Raw genomic sequence first — 23,047 nt, 5'->3', positions numbered from 1 at the left:
TTTCTCCTCGAATTTTTTTTAGAATTGTAAATACCACGAACTTTGTTCATATACCATTCATCGGTAGAATATTGTATGCGAAAAATGTATCAAATGCACATCAAAGTGGTAATATGGTTCGAACGAACACAAAATTGAAGTTTGTTAATTTTGACTTGACGGTACACCAATACCAATGCAAATCTACTCACACAAATGCCACAGGCGTTGTACCAACGGCTTTCCAATCGGTAAATCGACACCCGTCAACCAATCACATCGTCGAGTTTCGGTCACATGACCTTATTTTAGCTGTGAACATAACGCAAAATATTTCATGTCATCCACTGTTAATAACAAGACTACTACGGCACGGGCAAAGCAAAATAAATCGACGGAGAAAAGGTTTCAGTGCGTTGAAGTATTGTGAGTGGTGAAAAGGTTGATCGTGTCATTTTCAATTTCAAATACATATAATTTCATCATTGGACATACAATTAAATGGATATTCAAATCGAATTGAGTTTAAATTAAATTTTTTTTGTATAAATTTTTGTAAAATTCAACGTATTATGACAAAAATTGAATAATGAAATCGAGACGAAAGAATTCATCGTATTTATGAAGTGTATGTGCAGTGTAACCAGTTTGTTTTGTTTGCAATGGTAGCCATTTTTACATTGTGCTTTTCGACGTCGTGTAATTAAAATTCACACAATGATTCGAAAAATGAAATAAATAAATTACAAAAGAGAATGGAGTCGATTGATTGGATTTCAACAAATTTGTTATGAATATTGTTGTGGAAAAATGCATTTTTCCATCATTTACGCCCGATTAAAAAACCAAATTCGACAGAAGAGAAGAAGAAAAACATCTACTTAAAAAAAAAAACAACTTTGTCAGCGAGTAATTAATTTCGTGAGATTTATTTCGTTTTGAATTTCCGTCAATTTAGAAACGAATGAGTTGGTTACAAATAACCATACCTATCCATATCGGTGTTAGTGATCGATGCTGTAAATTGGAATGATTTCTCAACAATATCTGGAACAATACTTTTACCTGAACAAATTTTTCAAACTTTTGTTGAAAACCTGAACAAAGTTAAACGTGAAAAACATACACATATTAAACGAAGAATAAAATTAAAAGTGGCAAAATGTCAAGTGTAAACTGAGCGCGTAAAATATAAATGTTCGAATTTCGATTCGTTCGTTCACCGACTTTTTAAGTCGCTATAAGAGTCGATTTTATAAGTAATAAGCATATATATACAGCATAAAATATATACGCTCTCTTCTCTCTATCTATTTTTTTTTTCGTTCAATATTATTTTCGTGAAATTCATTCGTAGAAGATTTTAATACGAATCCAAAAAAAAAACCATTGCATTGAGAATACGTTCTGTGACCTTAGTGATGTTACAGCAGCAATCGCAGCAGCAGCAGCAACAACAACAACAACCGAGAATTGCATCGAAGCGAAAGCGTGAATCAGGTATGTGTACCGTCATTTATAAAATCTAAAACATAGATTTGATTTGATCCAATCAACTCGTTTTACTTACGACACCTTTCGATATATTTCGAATGATTTCATTTGTGAACAACAACAAAAATCCATTGGCACTTGATTAGAGAAGCAAAAAATGCGAATAATTTAACACACAATCAAATAGAAAATATGATCCAGTTAAATGCAATATCGGAATGGTAGCAAAGCTGAGATTGTGTCGATATAAGCATAGAAGCAGTCGATGTAAAATGATGTTGTGTTAATAAAAAACATTATAAAAAGTTCAGAAAATGTTCCAACTTTTGTTGTACTTTTCTTTCTTCTCTCCCCTCGTTTAACTTCCGATACTGTAAACGAATACAATTTAAATGAGTAAATTTATGATTAGACAATTGGAATTGTTGAGGATGTGCGCTGAACACGTGATGCGTACAAAATAAGCATTGTTTGCAAATCTAGGTGAAGTAACATAAAGTACAAGAGAAAAAAAACTGAAATTGAAAATTATTCATTGCACAAAATTTTCAAAGAAATTTTTCCAATATTTCGAATGTAAATTGACGCGATTCGAACGTACAATGTGAACAAAAAAAAAAATAAAAAAAATAAAAACAATCTTTTCCGGTTTGCTGTATGGAATTGATTTTGCCAAGATTGATTAACGCAAATGAAATCAAGCCAACATTTTCAACATACGTCAGACTCCGTCAATGAATTTTGATTTGATTTATAGTTATACCATAGAAAATGTTTGGTTGTCAATTGTCGAATAATACAATATTACGATGTGAACCGTGAATCTTGACTTTTCATATCATTTCTCATGCCATACGTGTGTGATTCATTCAGATTAAATCGGATTCGCTATTCTCCCTTCTGCCATTTTTCAATTGAGCACAGTGAATTCGTTACGTTTTGCAAATGTGTAACGTGTGTATTTACATCGAATTGAAAAATCATTGAAAAGTCACTCGGATTTCAACAGCATTTCAAAACGGCTTAATACTAGACTTTGAATCTATTTCTGGAATAATTCATCGCCGAAAACAGAAGTAATAGAAAAAAAATGTGGAAAGAATGTGAGCGATATGCATGGTTTACTTGGCCGTCATCACCGGATGGAAGCAGAGAAAAAAATACCAACTATGAATTGAGTACAAATTAATATTCCATTTCAAAAGTATTATTATTCTCGAGCTCTGAATGAAGAACAAAATCTAAATAAATTGGTTTTGTCTTTATTACAAATGCAATTGTATCATTTCGACATATTTTTGTCGCAGACAAGCGCGATAACACACAAGCAATGCTCAAATCAAAATAACATAACAAAATAATGATAACCAAAATTAATTACCGTAGTCTTTTTCCAGTGTGAAAATTTGATTTCCCCCCGATTTTATTATTGCGCTTTTAATTGGTTTATTTTTCACCGATCAATGTTTCTCTCTCTCCTGCATTAAATCTATAACCTTGATTCGTTGCCTAACTACTACTTCCGAAAATATGTACGAATTCTATCTAGACGAACCAAATAAATTTGCTTACAAATGTACGATTATCGCCCATATATATAGTTTCATTTGACGCACGCGGAATAAATCGCATACAAACGCACATGAAACAAACAAATAAACAAAAAAATTAACAATACTGTATAAATTTCATTAATTTTTATCTGTTGGTTTTCCGAATGAGAAGTCATGCTTTTATGACAAACATGAAAAGAACCACTAACAAATAATGGTCGTTTGCACACACACACACATGCACAATACCTGCATAATGCAGTTTATGGTTGGGGGCTCCCTATTTTTTCTGTCATTGCCTCAAAATATTGTGTGTGCGTTGTTGCTTTTTTTTTGGTTCTTTGTTCATATTATTATATTCACCGAATTCAACTCATTTGATATTCCGTTTCGTGTAAAATGGTTATCTTCTATTTTCATTGCACTGTTCGAATTTGTAACATTTATTCTAATTAACAAAATGGTTTATGCAAACATTCGGAGAAATGTGAATGTGTTTTTAGTTGTTGTTCTTCAACCGCCAGTTTGTTTCAGTCGTTGCCGTTGCCGTTGCTATTGCCATTGTTGTCTACCAAGTAAAAATGTTTGTTTTTATTGCTCTCTTTTTATTTCTGGTCCCATATACTCCGTCTGCATTTATTTATTGTTATTATTGTCACAAACTAAATTATTCGTTATACTCTAATATGACAACAATACACGTTGCTAGTGAACATTTTGTTGTTGTCTGTTGATGCGGTGGATTTCAACTATTCATTTTACAGGCCAGCCTAAATGGCATTTCGTTATTTATAATACGGTTTATTCGATTTGTTTGCTTATTCTAATGTTTTTTTTTTCTTCTCTTGCTTTCTATTTTCTGTCGGCAGGTGGTGAGTGTGGATGTGGTTGTGTCGACAGCAGTAACACAATTGCAATATCATCAGGAGGACCAGTAATTGGTCCATCAAACAGCAACAAAACGGCACATACTAAAGTAGCTACGTCAGGGAGCCATGCGAATACGCAAGCCCCTAGTAAACGAGCCAGCAGCGGTGCTGACGGCGACTACCAACTCGTACAGCACGAAGTCTTGTACTCATTATCAGCCGAATATGAGGTAAGTTTTATTATTCATTTTAATTGAAAATTTTTCGCTGAAAACGAACAATTTTTTGTCGGCATAAAATTCAACAAACGTTTCGAGCAAGTTCTAATTAAATTTATGACAACTTTACTGTTTGATCAGCAAAATTATTATATTTTATGTAAAATTCCATAAAAAAAAAAAAAAATATTTGTTTGCAATGTGACAAGACTTTTCCGATGTACCGTTACGATAAATTATCTTTAGTGTCATCTTTTGCTTATATTCTACTATGCTCATTCGAATGCAAAACTTTCCGGCTCACACATACACCGTGGAACAAAAAAAAAATCATTTATGCACGCCGACCATTTTCGGTTTCGGCTGGTTATACTCAGCCACAAGAAATGGAAAGACAAAGCCAAACGAAACAAAGAGTGAAAACGAGTGGGATGCATGCATTGCGTTTAATCGCTAAAATGCTAGTTTTCGTTTTATTCACACAATCCATTTAGCTAGCCTTTGAGAAATAGACGTGCTGCAAATGACTACTGTGGATCACCGACACACCCGTCAAATCTCGACGGCAAAATAATAATTTTGTTATGAAGATGAACGAAACGACATGACAAAATGTGATTTCTCTATTTTCCTCTTTCTCTTCTATCTTGGCATTTTTGATTACATAATATAAAGAATTTTCTTTCATTAACCTGAATCTATGCGGTAAAAGAAAAGAGCGTGTGTTAATATTATTAAGTGAACAGCATATGCACTTCATCAATCATCTGCATTCCGAGCACATACACATCGAGCACAAGTGAATAAGGTCTGCGTATGAACTTCTTGATTTTTGCGTGCGTTTCCCGCTGCAATTAAAATGCAATTGCTGATGGAAGCTGAGAGTGTTGGCATTGCTCACTGTTCTCGCGCAGACTTTGATTTCAACAGAAGCCGGTGATCAAGTCAAGATCCAAGCGTTGCTGTATATATGAAGCGATTAACGATAATTACACCGATGATGCTCATAAGCTTGTGCAGCCTCAACACACAAAAAAAAACAAAAAGAAGTAAATGAACTCGAACTAAATCACTTTAGTCATTATTATTGTTTTCAATATATGTAGCATACATAAGAATTTCGATGCGAATCAGCGCAAATTTAATTACCTAGTTTCACATTAGCTTTTATGTGACTGAACTGGGTGCATTTCATAAATTAAAATGATAGAAGTTTCAGCGGTAGCACAAACATATACACACATAATTTGTGTGTCTCTTGTGTGACATTTCTGTGCTTAATCGATTGACCTCAACTGACAAAACCAATATATATAAATATATATATATGTATATTTTTAACCACCTGCAATAAATAAGCATGCAAAATATATCGATACTCAATAGAGAGCTATTGTGAGAAGGGATTTCAGTCAAACCAAATTTCATTTGCTGTAAATATAACTGTAACATTTCGTTTGAATCATAAATAAGTATATTGAGTTAAATTTAATATGTTCGCTGGCTTGATACTATTTGAATTTTAACTCAACCACAATTCGGGACAATTGCTAAACATTGGTGGTATCATCGAAAGGGAAAGAGAGAGAGGAAGAGTCATTAATGTCATTGAACAAACCGTTCGCTTTGATATATACGATTTTCTCTGCATATTATGTTTTTTTTTATCTTTGACAAGAGTTGCTGGCAGTTAGCAAAAGATTTGTGTACCGAGCGCGAACAATAACAATGGGAAAGTGAGATAAAGAAAGAGAGAGAGAGAGAGAGAGAGAGAAATCAACAAGCAATTTTTTCTTTGAAAATGAACATTAAAGACGAAGAGCAATAAAAAACGACCGACCGACCAACCAACCAACCAGATAAAAACCCATCAAAAACTCTCTCGCCAACACACACATACGAACCATACCGATTTTCTTAGTGACACTGTGCTTGTTGAAATAAATGCAATTGCTTCAATGTTACATAGCCAAAGCATATGCATATCGCTTGCGTTTTATCGATTTTGTTTACTTTTTTTCTTATTCTTTCATTTCTTCATCTACTTTTTTATCGCGCGTAAATGTAGCTGTTGTTGTTGGTGCAGCATTTTCTTTTGTCGCCAGCTTGACATTTTTATTTTGCGTTTTTTCGGCGATGTGTGTACAAACCGTTTTTTTTCTTTCTTTTTTTTTTTGTTCTCTTCGACTTCTTTCTCGCTGTCGCTGCTCTCTGATGCAAAATATCGTTTTTTTTTTTCTGTTATTTGTTCATTATTTTTCTTTGCTCACTCATCGAAATTTTGCGCGTATTTCGGCTACGATGCATTTATTTTACTGACGTTTGAGCGATGAAGGCATGCCTTCGTACATTTCTTTCTGTTTCGCATTTTTCATTGCGCAAAGAAAAAATAAGATATTTTTATTCAAAATGCGTTGCGATAAAATTTCGAAAATCGCAATTCAAGATATTTGGGATGCCATGTATACACACATGCAAACACTGAACCAATAGCAACAACAGAAAAAAACACTCAACGATACATATTTATATTTGTGATGAAAAATATTTTGAAAATCAATATGAAAACAGACATGTTTCGTTTTTAAATGTGGACAGCAGATGCACTTAATATGTTTTGACAATGGATTTGTTCCTTTCTTATTGTTGGTTTGCAATTTCTGCGCTTACGCGTATCTTAAGTAAATTGAAGCATAAGAGTGAATGTAAGTAATTTACACCACAAGATATGATTTTAACGATTTGCGCTGAAATGACTGGAACAAATTAATTTCCATGCAATTAAATTTTGCATTCAAATCAAATGAAATTAAATAGGTTTCGCGAAAAATACGAATTAATTTTGCGCATATGATAGGAAAACCCCCACATGCGATTTGGTAAAACTAGAAGAAATAATAGATTTATAGTGGAGCAAACTTTCTCCATTAAAATCAATAAAACATACAATGTACGACAGAAAAATAAAAATACATTTTGAGTGCACTTCAAAACTGTTTGCTTTTCATAACGTTCAATTGTCATTCGAATGTTGTCGAGAATATATGTTTATTGGCACTGAAATGTGTCTGAATGAAAAATAAAGCTGGCTACATTATATTTTTCCACATAAATCGTCTGTCTCGTTTGTAATAATGTCATTTTGGTTTTGTCTTATCTTCTTGTTGTTGATTGTTTTAAGCAAAACCGAGACATCACTCACATTTTGTTTTTGGGAAACAAATGACGCCATGGAAATATTATCAATTAAATGAAAGTCTCCGTATTCAATACGTTGTCATTGAGTGAGGCGAATTTTAAGAAAAATAAACGCACCCAAGTCGGTTTTATTATTGCGTAAATTGCAATTGTTGTGCCACATTGTGCTGATACAATGTATTTTGTTGTAAATCAACGCACATAAGTGGAGCATCGAATACAAAACACAAAAAACAATTATTCTTTAATTACAAACGTAAAATTTTCTGAAAAAAACCCATCCATTTCTTTTTGTATATTTTTGGCATTCAGTTTTCTCTGTGTGTAGATATTAATTATAAGTTTGTTTTGCTTTGTATCAAACTCATGAATTGAAGCAGTGAAGAACAAGAGTGAAGAGACAACTCGAAAGACAGTAAGCAAATGAAACAAGAAAAACACGGTCATTCTGTTTTTCACATTGTGATGGACAAACTGGGTTTAGAAGTGTTAACTGCTTTGGGCGAATCGATCAGATAATTTTTGTTTGTTTGGCTGTGGTTCCATTTTGACATTTTGAGACTAGAAATTCGTATGGCAACTCTGAACAGTTTTTAGACCGAATTTGATTCCATGCTATTCAATTCGATTCGTCGCCTTTTTTTAATGGGTGAATCGCCATATATGTATTGCGATTATTATTGATTATGCTGTGTATGCGTTTCCAGTCATTCTATCTTCGTTTTTTCTTTCTTTTGATAAATGACACATGTTTGATTTTTTTCATAACGTATTGCACAGGAAATTATGCGGCTTCTTTGCGTATTATTTATATTGCTCATTCTCTTGTATTTTTATTATTATTTTATTTTTCTTTCAATGTTGAAAAAAAAACGATCTATAGTTTATATATGGAGTACATATATTCAAAAATTGATTTTGTATGACTTTTTGTCCTTCAGCTGATCAACTTAGATGGATTTATGTGACGAATGTCGATGTCATTTGGTTTTTAAATGAAAATAAATTCTATAGAATAAAACTAAGTTCGTGAGTGGAAAGAATTTCAACTCAATTAATTGATTAAGAAACTGTGGCAGCATTGAATCAGCATGTTTTTTTCTCGCTCGAAGCATTCATTAATTAACAAGTGATGACAGCAACAGTATTGATCACATTACTCGAAATTGTATACCAGTCACTTTGACGAAGTGCTGAGAGAAAGATCACATTTTCGGACGTCTTTTTTTCTTCTCATTCACAGAGAGAATAAATATAAAAATGATGACGACGATGAATAATATTCGAAAGAAAAATGAGACGGGACCAATGTTCAACAAGTACAAGCATTGTTTTTAAATGCTGCCAATACAAATCTAACTATGAAGGCACGCATTTATTCTATTTCTGTCTCGTTCCCCTTTCTCGCTCCTATGTGTATGTGTGTATCTATCTCTCTCTAGCGCATGCCCTCTTCTCGATCGATCTATTATCAATTCTATACAAATTACTTATATTCATTCTTGAGCACATCATCAACAAAGTCAACGAATTAGATAGTTCACACGTTTTCAAACGAATCGATTGTCGTTAAATGGAAAACGTTGTAATGTTTGTGCGCATTTTATATCATAATAAAAATGTTTGTTTGACTTGATTAACTGTATCATCAAAAGAAATACTTTAAATCTCACAAAAATACAAGTATTATTCCGTTGTGCATTGAATGTACGAAATTCTATCGACCGAAAAACTCACGACGATGAAACGAGTACGCAGTTCTATGTGGTATCTGTTTGATTTTACTTTAGTTTTTTCAAGTTTTATTAAAATCTATTGTACGTCTGGGTTTCACGAAAAGAATGTACTACGTCATTCAGCAATTTCGTTTTTCGCAGCGTAAATCACACAAAATAAGAACAAACGACGTGAAAATATACACATATTTTTTCATGAGCAATAAAAACGCATTTTCTTCCCACTGGAAATTATATTGCATATCAATAATGGCCACAACCATAAAAGGACACAGCGTTATTTATAATACGATTTCATTTATGAAAATTCTTGACTCTGAAGCACGATATTTTCACTGCAAACAGCAGTTTAACATCGAAAAAAAGCCAACGGGGAAGAGCAAACTCTCGGAATTTTAATCAGCATTGTCCATTAACATTTCATAAATAAATTCAAGCATCTAAACTATTTTGCAACAATCCTTTCCATATCACAAAAATGCAATTAAATTTGTTTTATTTTTGCTGTTGCTCTTTCTCTTTCCCCATCCCGTTATCAACCCAATTTGAAACTGCATTCAACCCGCTTTTAAGTAAATGCGGATAAATGGCTTCATTAAGATGAAAACTTCGATATGAAAAAGGCCCTAATTATGATTCACATGAATTTTACAAAAGTTTCCTGAGTTTTTGATATGTTTCAATGGCCATTTAAACATGCACATCTGGCCATAAGGTGTTTGAACGTAGAAAACAACGGATAGTCATACTCCCATTCACTATCACTTTAGCAATATACAAAATTATAGTTTGTGCATTTTGTTTTATTTCAAAGCATCACACACAAACGCTCTAGTGATAGAAACAAGAAAAAAACTATTTATTCGAATTTTAGGAAGTTTGACCACACATAATTTGCGATGCATGAACTGTATATTGTTTAAAATAAGTCTTTAGAAAAATTCTAGAGATTATAATGATGATGGTGTGGTAATCGTATGCAGTTTTTTTACCCTTCGGGTAATGCACGTATTTTAATGGTTACACCCAACTGAACTGCTGGAAAAAAAGAATCGACATTCTTTATAAATTGCTCATTTCAAAGAGTGTCGCACATCTTTTCAACGCTATAAATTGTTGCTTACATCTGTATTCAGTGAGGATATTTTTGCAATCCAATGCACAATGCTATGCACATCGAAAACAAAATGCAAAGATGCGCGCCAACAAGTTAAAGTGAAAGTTTTTCACCAAAAATACAAACAAAAGCATCGTTGTTGCGCTGCGAAGCGAGTCAAAAAAAAAAAATGGCGCCTGTCTTTAATTTAATTGCAAATATTAAATTGTGATTGACTGAAATACGAAGAAGAATGTTGGCTTTTCAATTTAATAAAATAAATTTTGTTTTGTTTTGTTTCAATATACTATTTATAACTCTCTATTGCAAATTGAACACGATTGTTTATCGGAATCGTAAGAAATGAAAATGGAAATTATAGCAGTTCCATGAATTCCGATTGAAATTGAAAATAAGAGAAAATTCTTACAATCTCGTTGGCCGTTTATCCCGTGCCGGATGTAAATTAAGATTATTATTATTTTTTTGTTTCGTTTGCGTTCGATACGATTTTTGTTTACAAACAATCGAAGGCTTCCCATTTTTGCATGGTTTCTATTCATGAAGCGTTCCTATGAAGAAATATCGAGAATATTTAATTAGTTTATTAGCTATTCAGAATGAACGTCAAAACGAACCAAATTGATTGAATATGCAAACTAGATTGATCAATTTGATTTCTGTTATTTTATTTCAACTTTGTTCAATATATGGATTCACTTTTGTACATTGCTTGTTCTGTTCTAATTCGTTTTTGTTTTTCATTTTGTGTAGGTGCTGGAGTTCTTGGGCCGTGGCACATTTGGTCAAGTGGTGAAATGCTGGAAACGTGGAACCAATGACATCGTTGCTATAAAAATCCTGAAAAATCATCCATCATACGCTCGACAAGGCCAAATTGAAGTATCCATCCTATCACGTCTCAGCCAAGAAAATGCCGACGAATTTAATTTTGTTCGTGCATTCGAATGCTTCCAGCATAAAAACCATACGTGTTTGGTATTCGAAATGCTTGAACAGAATTTATACGATTTTCTCAAACAGAACAAATTTTCACCACTGCCGCTGAAATTCATTCGACCAATTTTACAGCAGGTAAGATGATGTCATCCATCCAACCGTTCATTCATTAATTTAATAACAATAATTTTGCACAGTTTATTAAGTTTGAGTTTATGTTTGTGATAGAAATAAAGCATAAAATAAAATTGTGGAAAAAGTCGTTTGCTGGCGCCGACAAACTACTAAAGTCTTAATCGCTTTATCTTATTTTTCAATACCGTTTTTTATCCAATTTTTTTTTTTATTCTCATTCATTTTCTTTTTCTCTTCGGTTTCTTTTATGCGATTATCGTCGTGGCAGGTTTTAACTGCTTTGTTAAAATTAAAGCAACTTGGACTAATCCATGCCGACTTAAAACCTGAAAACATCATGTTGGTTGATCCAGCAAGACAACCGTACAGGTACGTTAACACTAACATTCATATTGATATTTATACACATTTCCACAGGCCGCTAACCAATAAATTCATTAATTGGAAGTAAACCACTGATAAATGTATACCATTAGCCAAACGAACCAGTTATGGCTGCACAAAAATGAAAACAAAATGAAAAATGATGGAGAAAATGGCAAAAGAAATGGTCACACCCGTCGTAATCTATTTATAAATTTTGGCATTTTCTATTTTCAGGGTAAAAGTTATCGACTTTGGAAGTGCATCGCATGTTAGCAAAACCGTATGCAATACGTATTTGCAATCGCGTTACTATCGTGCACCAGAAATTATTTTGGGCTTGCCGTTCTGTGAAGCAATTGATATGTGGTCACTGGGGTGTGTTGTGGCTGAATTGTTTCTCGGTTGGCCGTTGTATCCTGGATCGTCTGAATACGATCAAATCAGGTAAGCACTGACCACTTGATAGATTAAAATTGAAAATTATACGCGAGTTGCACCTACACTGTTTAATTTCAAGAGTGCTTTCATATGTCATCAAACTAAGAGTTTCATTTTTCATTTCTACATAGATACATATCGCAAACGCAGGGTTTACCAACGGAGAATATGTTGAATAGTGCTAGTAAAACGGCAAAATTCTTTTATCGTGATGTCGATTCAACGTATCCATTTTGGCGCTTAAAAACACCCGAAGAACATGAAGCCGAAACAAATACAAAAAGCAAAGAAGCTCGCAAATATATTTTCAATTGTTTAGATGACATTGGTCAAGTGAATGTACCAACCGATCTGGAAGGACAATTACTTGCCGAAAAAACGGATCGTCGCGAATTTATTGATTTGCTAAAACGTATGTTAACTATTGATCAAGAGCGTCGCATCACACCGGCTGAAGCATTAAATCATGCTTTTACCACATTAACACATTTGGTTGATTATGCGCATTGCAATAATGTCAAGGCATCTGTACAAATGATGGAAGTGTGTCGGCGTGCCGATTTCCATACCGTACAACCAAGTTCAGCATTGGTATCAAACTTTGTACCAAACACCACCGAAAATATGACATTCACGATAAACAATCAACTATCGAATCAAGTTCAACGATTGGTTCGGGACCGACCGACCGCTACCTATGCTGATAATCTCTATCAAATCTATGGTGGCCGAAATGTTGGCCGTCAATATACGAATACTCGTAACGAATTCCCGCATCAATTGATGTCAAGCATACTGTGTCAGCCGGGATATCAGACGATGCCAAGTCCGACAAAGCATGTTGTAGTTGGTGGTACAGCCCCACTTCAGGTGCCTCCACAGCAATATGTTCCGGTGCCTGTTTCAATGGTGGAACCAACATCAGCGCAACGTATGTTGCTTACAAATCGTGTACAAACAAATACTGTGGCATGGCCACAAGGTGGACGACAAGTGTTGGTACCGTCATGGTCACAACAAGCTGCTTCACATTCTTTGATCGTTGACTCAGCACCATTTCTTAATATGGAAGAAATTTATCCGAAGCATCACTTGAATTTGCCACGGCACGAACTCAAGAAAGAATCGCCAGTACATCATTTACCGTTAGTGTCATTTTTTTTCTATTTCTGCTATATCTTGTTTTCTTTAGATTTCGTAATAAGCTAAATAAAGTCTATGTCTAACTCATATCACCATTCAATTTGCGTCAATTGCAGTGTACCGCGTCACGATAAGAAAGAAACAAATCAGCTATCACCAGTTAAGAAACGAGTCAAGGAAAATTCCCCACCGCATCAACAACGATACAATCGTGCGCATGTATCGCCACAATATCACCCGAGCTCCAATCACATAAATTATTATACAAACAGTGGCAATAACAACAATAATGCAAACAGCATGAACAATCATGGCCATCAATTGCAACACCATCAAAATACGTCGAGTAGTCAGCTAATTACGCAACCACATACCTCGTACTCGAATACAAACAATAACTCGATGCCACTCAGCCATTCGAGTAGCCACAACAGTTTGAAGCAGCAACAAGTTGTAAGTTGAATCGCATCACCATCTACTTCACATTTCAATCGATTTTAATCAAATACACTCTCACATCTTTATCAAATTTAATCACATCCATTTTTGTTTATTTTCCAGCATCAAACACAACACCATCAACAGCAGCAACCACAACAACAGCAGCAGCAGCAGCAACAACAACAACAACAACAACAGCAGCAGCAACAACAAACAATTACAATCCACGATACCCCATCTCCCACCGCCGTGATAACGATTTCCGATAGTGAAGACGAACTACCGGAAATCAAGCATGCGTCCAAAGCGACGAACAATCAACGAAACCAAAATTCGTCCTCATCGTCATCATGTCAATCGAATGCGAATAACATGAGATGGCAATGTCAACCATCAACATATGGTGGTGCAAATGCAAACAATGCAACCCAATCGCATGATGCTCAAACACATCATACGAGCAACAATGTCAACAATTACAATTCGAATAATAATGCCAATAACAATGGAAATCGACAACGGAAAAATGTCATTTCGTGTGTGAGTGTTGGTGATAGTGACAATGAAGATCGTCATTGTACGCCCAAACAAAATTCGTCCGATTCCAAACATTTGGTGCCGAAACGTAATTTCCTACAACGACATTGTACTCTGGCTACGACACAATGCAATGAAAAAGCACATAGTAGCCAACAAATTCAGCAGCAGCAGCAACAACAACAACAGCAGCAGCAGCAACAGCAACAACAACAACAGCAGCAGCAACAACAGGTAATTTTTGAAAAATCAAATTGAATATTTAGCACATTTACAATTACAATTAAATCAACTGTATAACTTACCATTTCCAGCCATCATCATCGCGTGCTGCCCAGTCAACGGCTGCATCTTCGTCGTCAAATCAATTGTTGCCGAAACAAGAACCAACTGAACTTCAGTATAGTAACGATATGTCAAAATACGGCGAAATCAATGACTATCCACAAGTGGTCGTTGAAAAACGTTCATCATGGGCACCACCAGCCCATAACAATCATAATCATAAACGTGAATCAGTTCCATCGTATTCACAACAAGTTGCCCCACCGCAAATAGGTTGCAAGTAAGTTTGAAAAAACAAATCAATCATTACATTTTATGCGAGTACTGACTCACAATCCTATGATAAAAAACAAAACCAAAAATTATATTTCTAGAGCGCCTATGTATCGTCAAACACATCAATCGAATACGCCGCTTGGAGGTTCACCAGGAATCTTACAACAAGATTTCACGTATGCACAAAGCGATGTGTATCGACGTCCAACTGTGTTTGTATCACAAGCTCCTTATCAAAATTACAATCGTGTCGTACCACCACCAGCTCACAATGGATCAAGTCGTCAAGTAAATTTCAATTTCGTCTACTCAATTCTCGTCCATTTTCTTTGGCATTAAGTGATTAAAATGTTTATTTTTTGTTTTGTATAGGTTTTACCGGCACATCATCCATTGCCAGCGCATATTCAGTTTCCAGCCCAATATAGCCAATTCGGTCCATTGAGTCCTCAAGTGCCAACCAAGCATGGACATTATCAACCGGCTAATTTATGGTTTGCGGAATAGAACACAAGACCTCAATTCATTTGACATACGAACAATATGCCCAACAAATGAATTAAAACATCCCAAATTGTGTCCATCTTAAATGTGCTTTAAAACAAAAACGAGACTATAACAAACAACGACTCCATTAAATTACACGAAAATCACGAGCTATCGGAATAGAAGAATCCAAAGATTAACAACATTCCTCGCTTTGTTGAGGAATCTCGATTTAAAATCATTTCTCGGGATTTATCGAGAAAACAACAACATCAGTAACAAAAAAAAAAAAAAAAAAAAAACAGCAGAGACGAATGTTATATGAAGTAATATCATTTTATTTGTTTACTATTAGCATGAGAGAATTTTGAAACACTACAAAGAACTTACGAAAAACAAAAACAACATTATTAGAACGATTTAAATAAAAAATACAAAGAGAGTTCAATTTAAATGTACTTGCACACATGCATAGAATATTTTAAAGGATTTAATTATTATATTAAATGAAAACAAAAATGATGATGAAACTGAAACAAATTAATAATTAAAAACGTGTGTGAGTGTGTGTATGTTGATAGAGAAACGTTGTGCATTTACAACGAAATGAGAGAAAGCGAAAGCACAGAAATGAAGAAAAAAAAACAAATCAGATCAAACATGGTTATGCTTATATTTTATACGTTAGTCAGTGGATGTATACCGTGAAATAGATAGAATAGATAAAAAAAAATCGTTTAGATTGAAATTCACGTGTATCTCGCATTATTATTAATTAATGTTTCTTGTGAATTTACGAAAACAAACAAAATCGGGTGAATTTAGTGGCAAAAATGCACGTGAACTGGCTAGCCGCTAGCCCATCAAAAAAGAAACATTTCATTCGATATCTTCATGAAAATATATCAAATTCAATGGAAATAAATGGTAAAATTCTTACCATGTGCACGCATACAAAGGGCTTATAATTTGCCAAATATGTGAGAAACAAATAGTAGTTAAATCATCATCAATGAAAAAAAAAAAACAACAAACTATTCAATTTTTTCAATTTAATTCAATAAATCTACACATTATATTCAAGTTTGTAATATATGTGGTGAAGGCTGTAAAGTATCTAACAATGACCGATGTAACTATAAAAATGTTACACCGATTTGTGCTTTGGCTTTGATGTAAACAAAGGTGGTGTATTTGTTGGTTTGGTTGCATTTGCAAACACGTTCAATATAAGTTGATACACACCCATCCATGCTTTTCTTTGTGTATTTCCTGAGTGGTGGTGTGTGTATTGCACATTTTACAAAAATTTATGAAACCATTCTACCAAAACCAACATTGTTTCCATCAAGTGAGCAAAATCAATTGACACCACAACATCAAAACTTACTAAAAATGAATGACATTAAACAGAAGGGTTAGATACTTTCTTTAGATTTTTTTTTCTTTCTTTTTTTTTGTTCTCGATTATTATATATAATATATATATTTGTGTATTTTTTTCTTTGTTATTATTACACATTTTTTTAAAAACAAAATACTGCAGCTAGATAATAGGAATAGTTGACAGTGAAAATAATATTACCATTGATGTGTATTCTTCACGAATGTGTATTCTTATCAATTTTAATTTACTCCTTCTTCTCCTCTTTCTTCATGCGGTTCTCTAGCGCAATTTATACAATATGGTAGGATTTACTTATGCGTCAAATTCATTCTAATCAATTTTCTCCATCTCTGTGTTTTTTTTTTACTTACTTTCTTTCACAAAAAGAGGGATTTTTCGGAGGTAAAAACCAACTAAAATACTAATCGAAATCTAACGAAAAAAACAAGAAATTTCAATGATTTTCTTCAAACATAAAATATACAGAAAAATTTGATGTTTAGACAATTCGATACAAAGAACGAATAGTTTTCTTTCAATTTTATCGTTCATATAAACAAAAAAATATTGCTTCATTTTCTTGTTGTCATTCGCTTAAATTCTGTACATTTCAATGCATTTCGCAAAAAAAAAAATTGAACAAAAATGCAAAGTAAATCGAAATGTTGTGAAGCCATTAAAATTATAAAATATGAATAAATATTCCCTACATTTGATGGAATCCTTCTTTTTCATAGTCATCCCAATTCCAAAACTATATTTGTGTGCTTGTTGTATTGAGAAGAAAGAGATGGAACAAAAAAAAAACAAAGGTCTCTGGTATAAATATAGTAAAGATTAGGGTTTTTTTTTAATTAGATTGAACTAAAAAAAATTAATAATACTGAAACGATTGGAGCGGTAATTTAACATCAGTGACAAAATAACAAAATGCCAAAATACATAAATGGCGAAAAAACTTAAAATTTAATCTGCCTACTATTAAAACTCAAATACAAAAGAAACAAACAAGATAATTTGTGTGATTTTATAGACAAAAAAAAATATTATATAGTTTAGAAAGTCTAACGATTTTTAACAACAAACAAACGAAAAAAAAACTTTTTAAAAAATTACATATGGTTAGAGCATATTTCGGTGTATTTGAATGAGAAGTTATTATTAACACATACACAAAATGTCGTTTATACAATTCATGAATGCTGCCCCTTCAATACAATTCCCAATAGCCGTTTTGTAATTAAAAATCTCAATTGAAATGATTTACGAATCACATATGAAAAATAATCGTTAAACAACAATTATTATGCGACTACACACACACACATACACCATACATGTATTGAGCTATATATCGAATATTAGGTTTTTAAAAAAACGAACTGCTAATTGACTAATATTTATCCAATATAAAGATTAATTCAACAAAAAAAATTGAGAGAGAGTCTTTAAAGTATTATATATATATCGGAGAATGAATCTGACTGAATAGTAGCTAGTAAGATGGTTTTTTTTGTTATTCAATTCCATTATAGCAATCAACTTATAATTAGTTTGGAAATAGCTGAATTTAAATTCGCATCCAAAATTCGATTGGCAACGGAGCTCTAGTTATCGTAGAAGCTTTGCTACAATGCATGCCAGGCCAATTCTGATAGCTTCCGCACATTAGAATACGAGTGTCAGCAATAACGATACAATTATGAATTTCGTCTTGCGAAGCCAACGATACGATTTTCATGAACTATTATTACAAATGAAATGGGATACATCTTCCATGTCATAGTAATACAAAATCAGCCTTTACAAAATCAAAAAACCCATTTTGTTTGATTTTTTTAAAAATATTTTAATGGCAATTTAACAATTAAAATTTGGGTGAATCACAACAAATGAAGAAGAAAAAAAACTATCCTAGCTAAATATTCAGTCAAATTGATTCTTTGTCATATATATGTAATATATTTGACTTGACCGTTTGTTTTTTCTTATTAAATGAAAGAAAATATACAACAACAACAAATGTTATATTTCTAGTTCTTCTTAATCGTGAATTTATATGAATCAATGTCTACCGTGCTCCATGTTCTTGGCTTAAACGTAGGGAATTTTCTTCTACTTCTTTTATTCAATTATCGTATGAATTTATTTTAATGTTTTATGTTTATACAATATAATCCGCACTTAATGGACGAAAAAAAAAACTAAAAAAGATTCCAATCTCTGGTTAAACGAATACATAAATATATACAAACACCTACACTCACAAGGCACATTCTAAACTATTGCGGAATAATACAGACAAATAGATTAGCAACCAGAATATATAATAAATTAATATGTTTTATGTACTTTATTTTGTATATTTGCCTTATGAAAAAAGAGAAAAAAAAAACAACAATAAACAATAATTTGCATGGATTCTATCGAAATGTGAAACAAAAAAGAACGGTTGAAATGAAACACTTACATGAAATTACATAGGATATAGAAGTTAAGTGGAACTTCAAAAAAGTAGCACGAAATCATTATTGAACAAAAAAAAAACACTTTTTATTTCTTTATTATCTTTTTTTTATTAGACAAATTAATTTTCACACTTTATTCGTTCATTATTATTTAATAAATTAGAAGGGGATAATTGCTTTTTTTAACATAATAAATTGGCGACAATTATTTAGTGGGTCTTTACTTAAGTGATACAAATTTTACTCACCATATATTCATTGCATTGGATTCAAATGCATTGAATTTAGAATTTATCAAAATCAAAGCTATAGCTATATGGCCAAACAAAAATAAAAACAACAACAACAAAAAATTAAGAAATAAATCATACAAATTATAAATGAGTAGATGTGACCCAGGGTTGTACACGTATGATCGCATTTTATATAAATCGTGTTTCCTTTCGATAATGCGTGTGTTTGTTGACAATTTTTCGCTCATACGATTAATTCTAAATTTAAACAAATCAACAATACAACAACAACAAATTTAACAAAATAAAATAACATTTAAAAAAAACAACGTTTATAATTGAAATTGTACTTTAGTATGTAGACACAAAACAAACAATAACAAATTAAACTATATATGAATTATAATGGTGATTTTTATAACTAATATTACCTAGAATAGAAAAACTAATAAAAAAACAACAACAACAAATGAACATATAAGATTTATCTGAATGAATGGATGCGATACAGCGTCAGAAAGGAAATGTGCTAGCACAAATTTAGTAGCGCGCTATGCACGATTCAAGTCTATTATTGAAAAAAAAAAAAAAAAACAAAACAAAAATTAACGAGTCTCTTTCTGTGTACATACATATTGCACAGGATGTGTGTCGGCGGACAAAATCGTTTTACAAAAAATAATTTGTGGATAGATTTTAAGAGTGACATGAACATGTTTTACAAAGTAACAAATGAAAATGAAACGTGAAAATTACACAATATTACATAACACTGATGACATTTTTATGAAATATTATTTAAGCACACATCTATATTATATGAAAACAAATTGATTTAATAAAAGAAAAAAACACATACACACACACAAACACACACTTATATTATAAATACGTATGAAAAAGTTTAAAATACAAACAAACAATTATTATGACAACACAATTTTCAAATTTATGTAAATAATCGAAAACAAATACACAGACACTTTTTTTTTTTATTCTACTACTACCACATTTTTGTTTCTTTTTTTCCATCATTTTATTTTCAGTTCCATTATTTGAAAACATTTTTTTTCAAACACGCTTTTTTTATATGATTTTTGATTGGTTACAATTTCACTTCTGTCATAATTTTCGTCCCCAGCTCGAAATTCTATCAAACTGGATGACGTTAAAAAAAATGTAGAAATTTTTCTAATCAAAAATATGACAACGCAGTACGTTTATATATAAAAAAAATAAAAGAAAAATACACATTTTTATCATAATTGTAAGTGCTAAAACAATAATAGACTAACAAAATGCATAAACTCACTCACTTATTCACACAAAAAATTGCATGCATCTTTCTTCGAGTGTTTCGTTTAAAAATTGATTCCTCTTGATTTGGTTTCATCTATTTCGGAGATATTGAGACATTTTGAGCCAGTTGAATTAATTCAACAGGCAGAGCTCAGACTTGTGTCGGATTTTTATTCTGACACATTCAGTTATCATTTCGTGCATATACACATCTTGAAATAATGAGCAAAATGGCATTTTATGCTGTACTCTTATTCCACATATTAACTATAGCGAACCGAACTTAAGAGCTTTTATAAAAATGCATAATGAAACACGCAAAGTTCCCAGCGACGATAATAGCTATTATAAATAATAACGAACCAACTAGATTTTCACATTTTACATAATTAAATTTGTTCGAAAGAGTTTTGTTTTTCTTTCCGTTCGACACTATATTGGTTTTTATTTTCTCTTAAATTTGTAATTTGCTTCAAATTGAAACTACAAGTGATACTATTAAGGAAAAAGTAACGCATACAAAAAATGGCGTTCATACAAACAAACCAACAATTACGAGCAAACAACAACATAAAAAAATGGTCTGTTTTTAATACTCAAAAAATAAGAAAAAAAAAAACAAGAAAAAATTGTGTGGCCTTGGTTTTTTAATATATGTAGAAACAACAACAACAACAAAAAAACATTGAAATTACAAAACTAAACGATTTTATAATGTTATTCAGACGACTGAAAACCTACATCTTACTAAATGATACAATATTTATTACCATATTAACGAACATAGCTTCATACTCGTGATCTTAAAAACGCGCAACACAAAACGCTGATCGAATCAAAATCAAAACAAAAATCAGTGTTATGCCCCTCGTGTCACTACGTAGCAATTCATAAAAATTCGACCACAAATTCACAATCTATTCGTAAAATCATTTTTGATTTGCAATCGGCATTTCCATTTCAATTATTTAAAATACAAATAAATTAATTGTAAGTAAATGTAATTGGACTGTATTCTGTTGGGTTTCACATCATTCGCTTTTAATCGTAAAATTTAAATAACATTGATTCGTTACATTTTCAACATTGAATTGGTAAAATGACAAAATGCTTAATTAAATACAAAATTTATTGAAATTACAAATATATATACATTAAAATAATTGTATGTCATAAATAACTTTAGCAAACACACATTTCGCATATTTAATCAATTGTCCAAAACAAAAATTAATCGTACAAGTTTGTTTTTAAATAACACAAAATAAACAAATTTAATCGTGAATGTGACAAAAAATAATTTAATGTGGAAAATATTTTTAAAAGTATGATCATTAACAACATATTGCAAAATCCTAACCATATTCATTCATGAATGTACAAAAAAAATGATTGAACTTAAACTTTTACGGTGTTTTTGGTGTTGCATATTTTTTCCACTTCAAAAACCTAATCAACGAATTAAGTGTTATATAAATGATTAAAATGCTACCCTGAATAATGATAACTCATTTTTATTGAAGAAAAGTATTTATATTTATATGGAACGTCCCAAGAAATTGTTGCGCCCAACGAAAATAGTATCGTGGCGATTTTCAAACTTAAATTAATTTTATACGTGATTCTACAATCTCAAATCAAAATTAAACAATAGTTTTCCAATGAAAGCAAATAAAATACACACACGTCAACGCTAAATTTACGGCAAATATGTTTATGCAATACATGACCAACTAATATGATTTTTTTTAGAGAGAGTGACAAAAGTGTGGTGATTCTAAAATTATATGATTATACAAACTAAATACTTATCACGGAAAAAAAGGAAATAACCATTCAATTCTATATGTTTCAATATCGTATTTAGATAATATAATCAGAATACAAGTGTAGCTTTTATTTTTCAATCAAAGAAAAAAAAAAACAAATCGCATATAATCGTAATATTTATAAAGAACCTGAAGTAACTTAAAAATACGATATTAAAATGGCGGATGGATCCGATTCAGTATGGGCGTGATGAAAATTGATCAATACGAATTATTCGGGGCTTATCTGATTCAGAACAAAAACCACAAAGGAACAATGAAAAATGAAATCTGAAAAGTTCTATTGTTATTTATAAAACACCTGCTGATTCTTTTTTCTATTCAAAAAGCCGATTTCTCGCACAATCTAAAGAGTGCTTTATCACAGGAAATGATGGAGTTTACTTTTGTATTCGTTACCAAATGACCACGCAATGAAAAGACGAAAAGAAAAAATAATCCAAAATGGAAAATTTTCGATAATGGAATCGTAAAATTCGCCATAAAATCGGTAATTCCAGTTTACATGTTGCTATGTTTCTTATTAATTTCACTTGGTGAAATCGTTCTGGACAGAAGCCAGACACAATAAAAAAAAAATGTTTGTAAAATATCCACCCCCAAGATGAGACAGGGAGTGCA

The 23,047-nt window shown here is 32.1% G+C and overlaps 1 protein-coding gene across 2 annotated transcripts; it reads left to right on the top strand.

Annotated features, from left to right (window-relative positions):
* Nucleotides 1-393: 393 nt before the first annotated feature.
* LOC116337844 (homeodomain-interacting protein kinase 2) lies at nucleotides 394-19,904 on the top strand. Of its 2 annotated transcripts, XM_031762776.1 has the most exons (12): nucleotides 394-1,238; nucleotides 1,337-1,479; nucleotides 3,896-4,125; nucleotides 10,918-11,238; nucleotides 11,507-11,607; nucleotides 11,839-12,048; nucleotides 12,174-13,187; nucleotides 13,302-13,638; nucleotides 13,747-14,397; nucleotides 14,478-14,728; nucleotides 14,823-15,012; nucleotides 15,097-19,904. In XM_031762776.1, the coding sequence occupies exons 2-12, from the start codon at nucleotides 1,401-1,403 to the stop codon at nucleotides 15,229-15,231; spliced, it is 3,519 nt and encodes a 1,172-aa protein (XP_031618636.1). In that variant the 5' UTR covers nucleotides 394-1,238; nucleotides 1,337-1,400; the 3' UTR covers nucleotides 15,232-19,904. The 2 variants fall into 2 exon arrangements, with proteins under 2 accessions (XP_031618636.1, XP_031618635.1); XM_031762775.1 differs by having other exon boundaries at nucleotides 394-1,479.
* The last annotated feature ends 3,143 nt before the right edge of the window (nucleotides 19,905-23,047 follow it).

The sequence above is a fragment of the Contarinia nasturtii genome, unplaced genomic scaffold (assembly GCF_009176525.2).
Source record: "Contarinia nasturtii isolate CC-2019 unplaced genomic scaffold, AAFC_CNas_1.1 Cnas_scaffold_285, whole genome shotgun sequence".
Taxonomy (NCBI): Eukaryota; Metazoa; Arthropoda; class Insecta; order Diptera; family Cecidomyiidae; genus Contarinia; species Contarinia nasturtii.
This window is presented reverse-complemented; position numbering and strand designations above follow the sequence as displayed.

Bases quoted from the DNA above. Each gene is read 5' to 3' on its own strand.
- LOC116337844 (XM_031762776.1), top strand. From the start codon at position 1,401: ATGTTACAGCAGCAATCGCAGCAGCAGCAGCAACAACAACAACAACCG. The intron at 11,239-11,506 runs GTAAGATGATGT...TCGTCGTGGCAG, and splicing joins TTCGACCAATTTTACAGCAG to GTTTTAACTGCTTTGTTAAA. The intron at 14,729-14,822 runs GTAAGTTTGAAA...TTATATTTCTAG, and splicing joins CCACCGCAAATAGGTTGCAA to AGCGCCTATGTATCGTCAAA.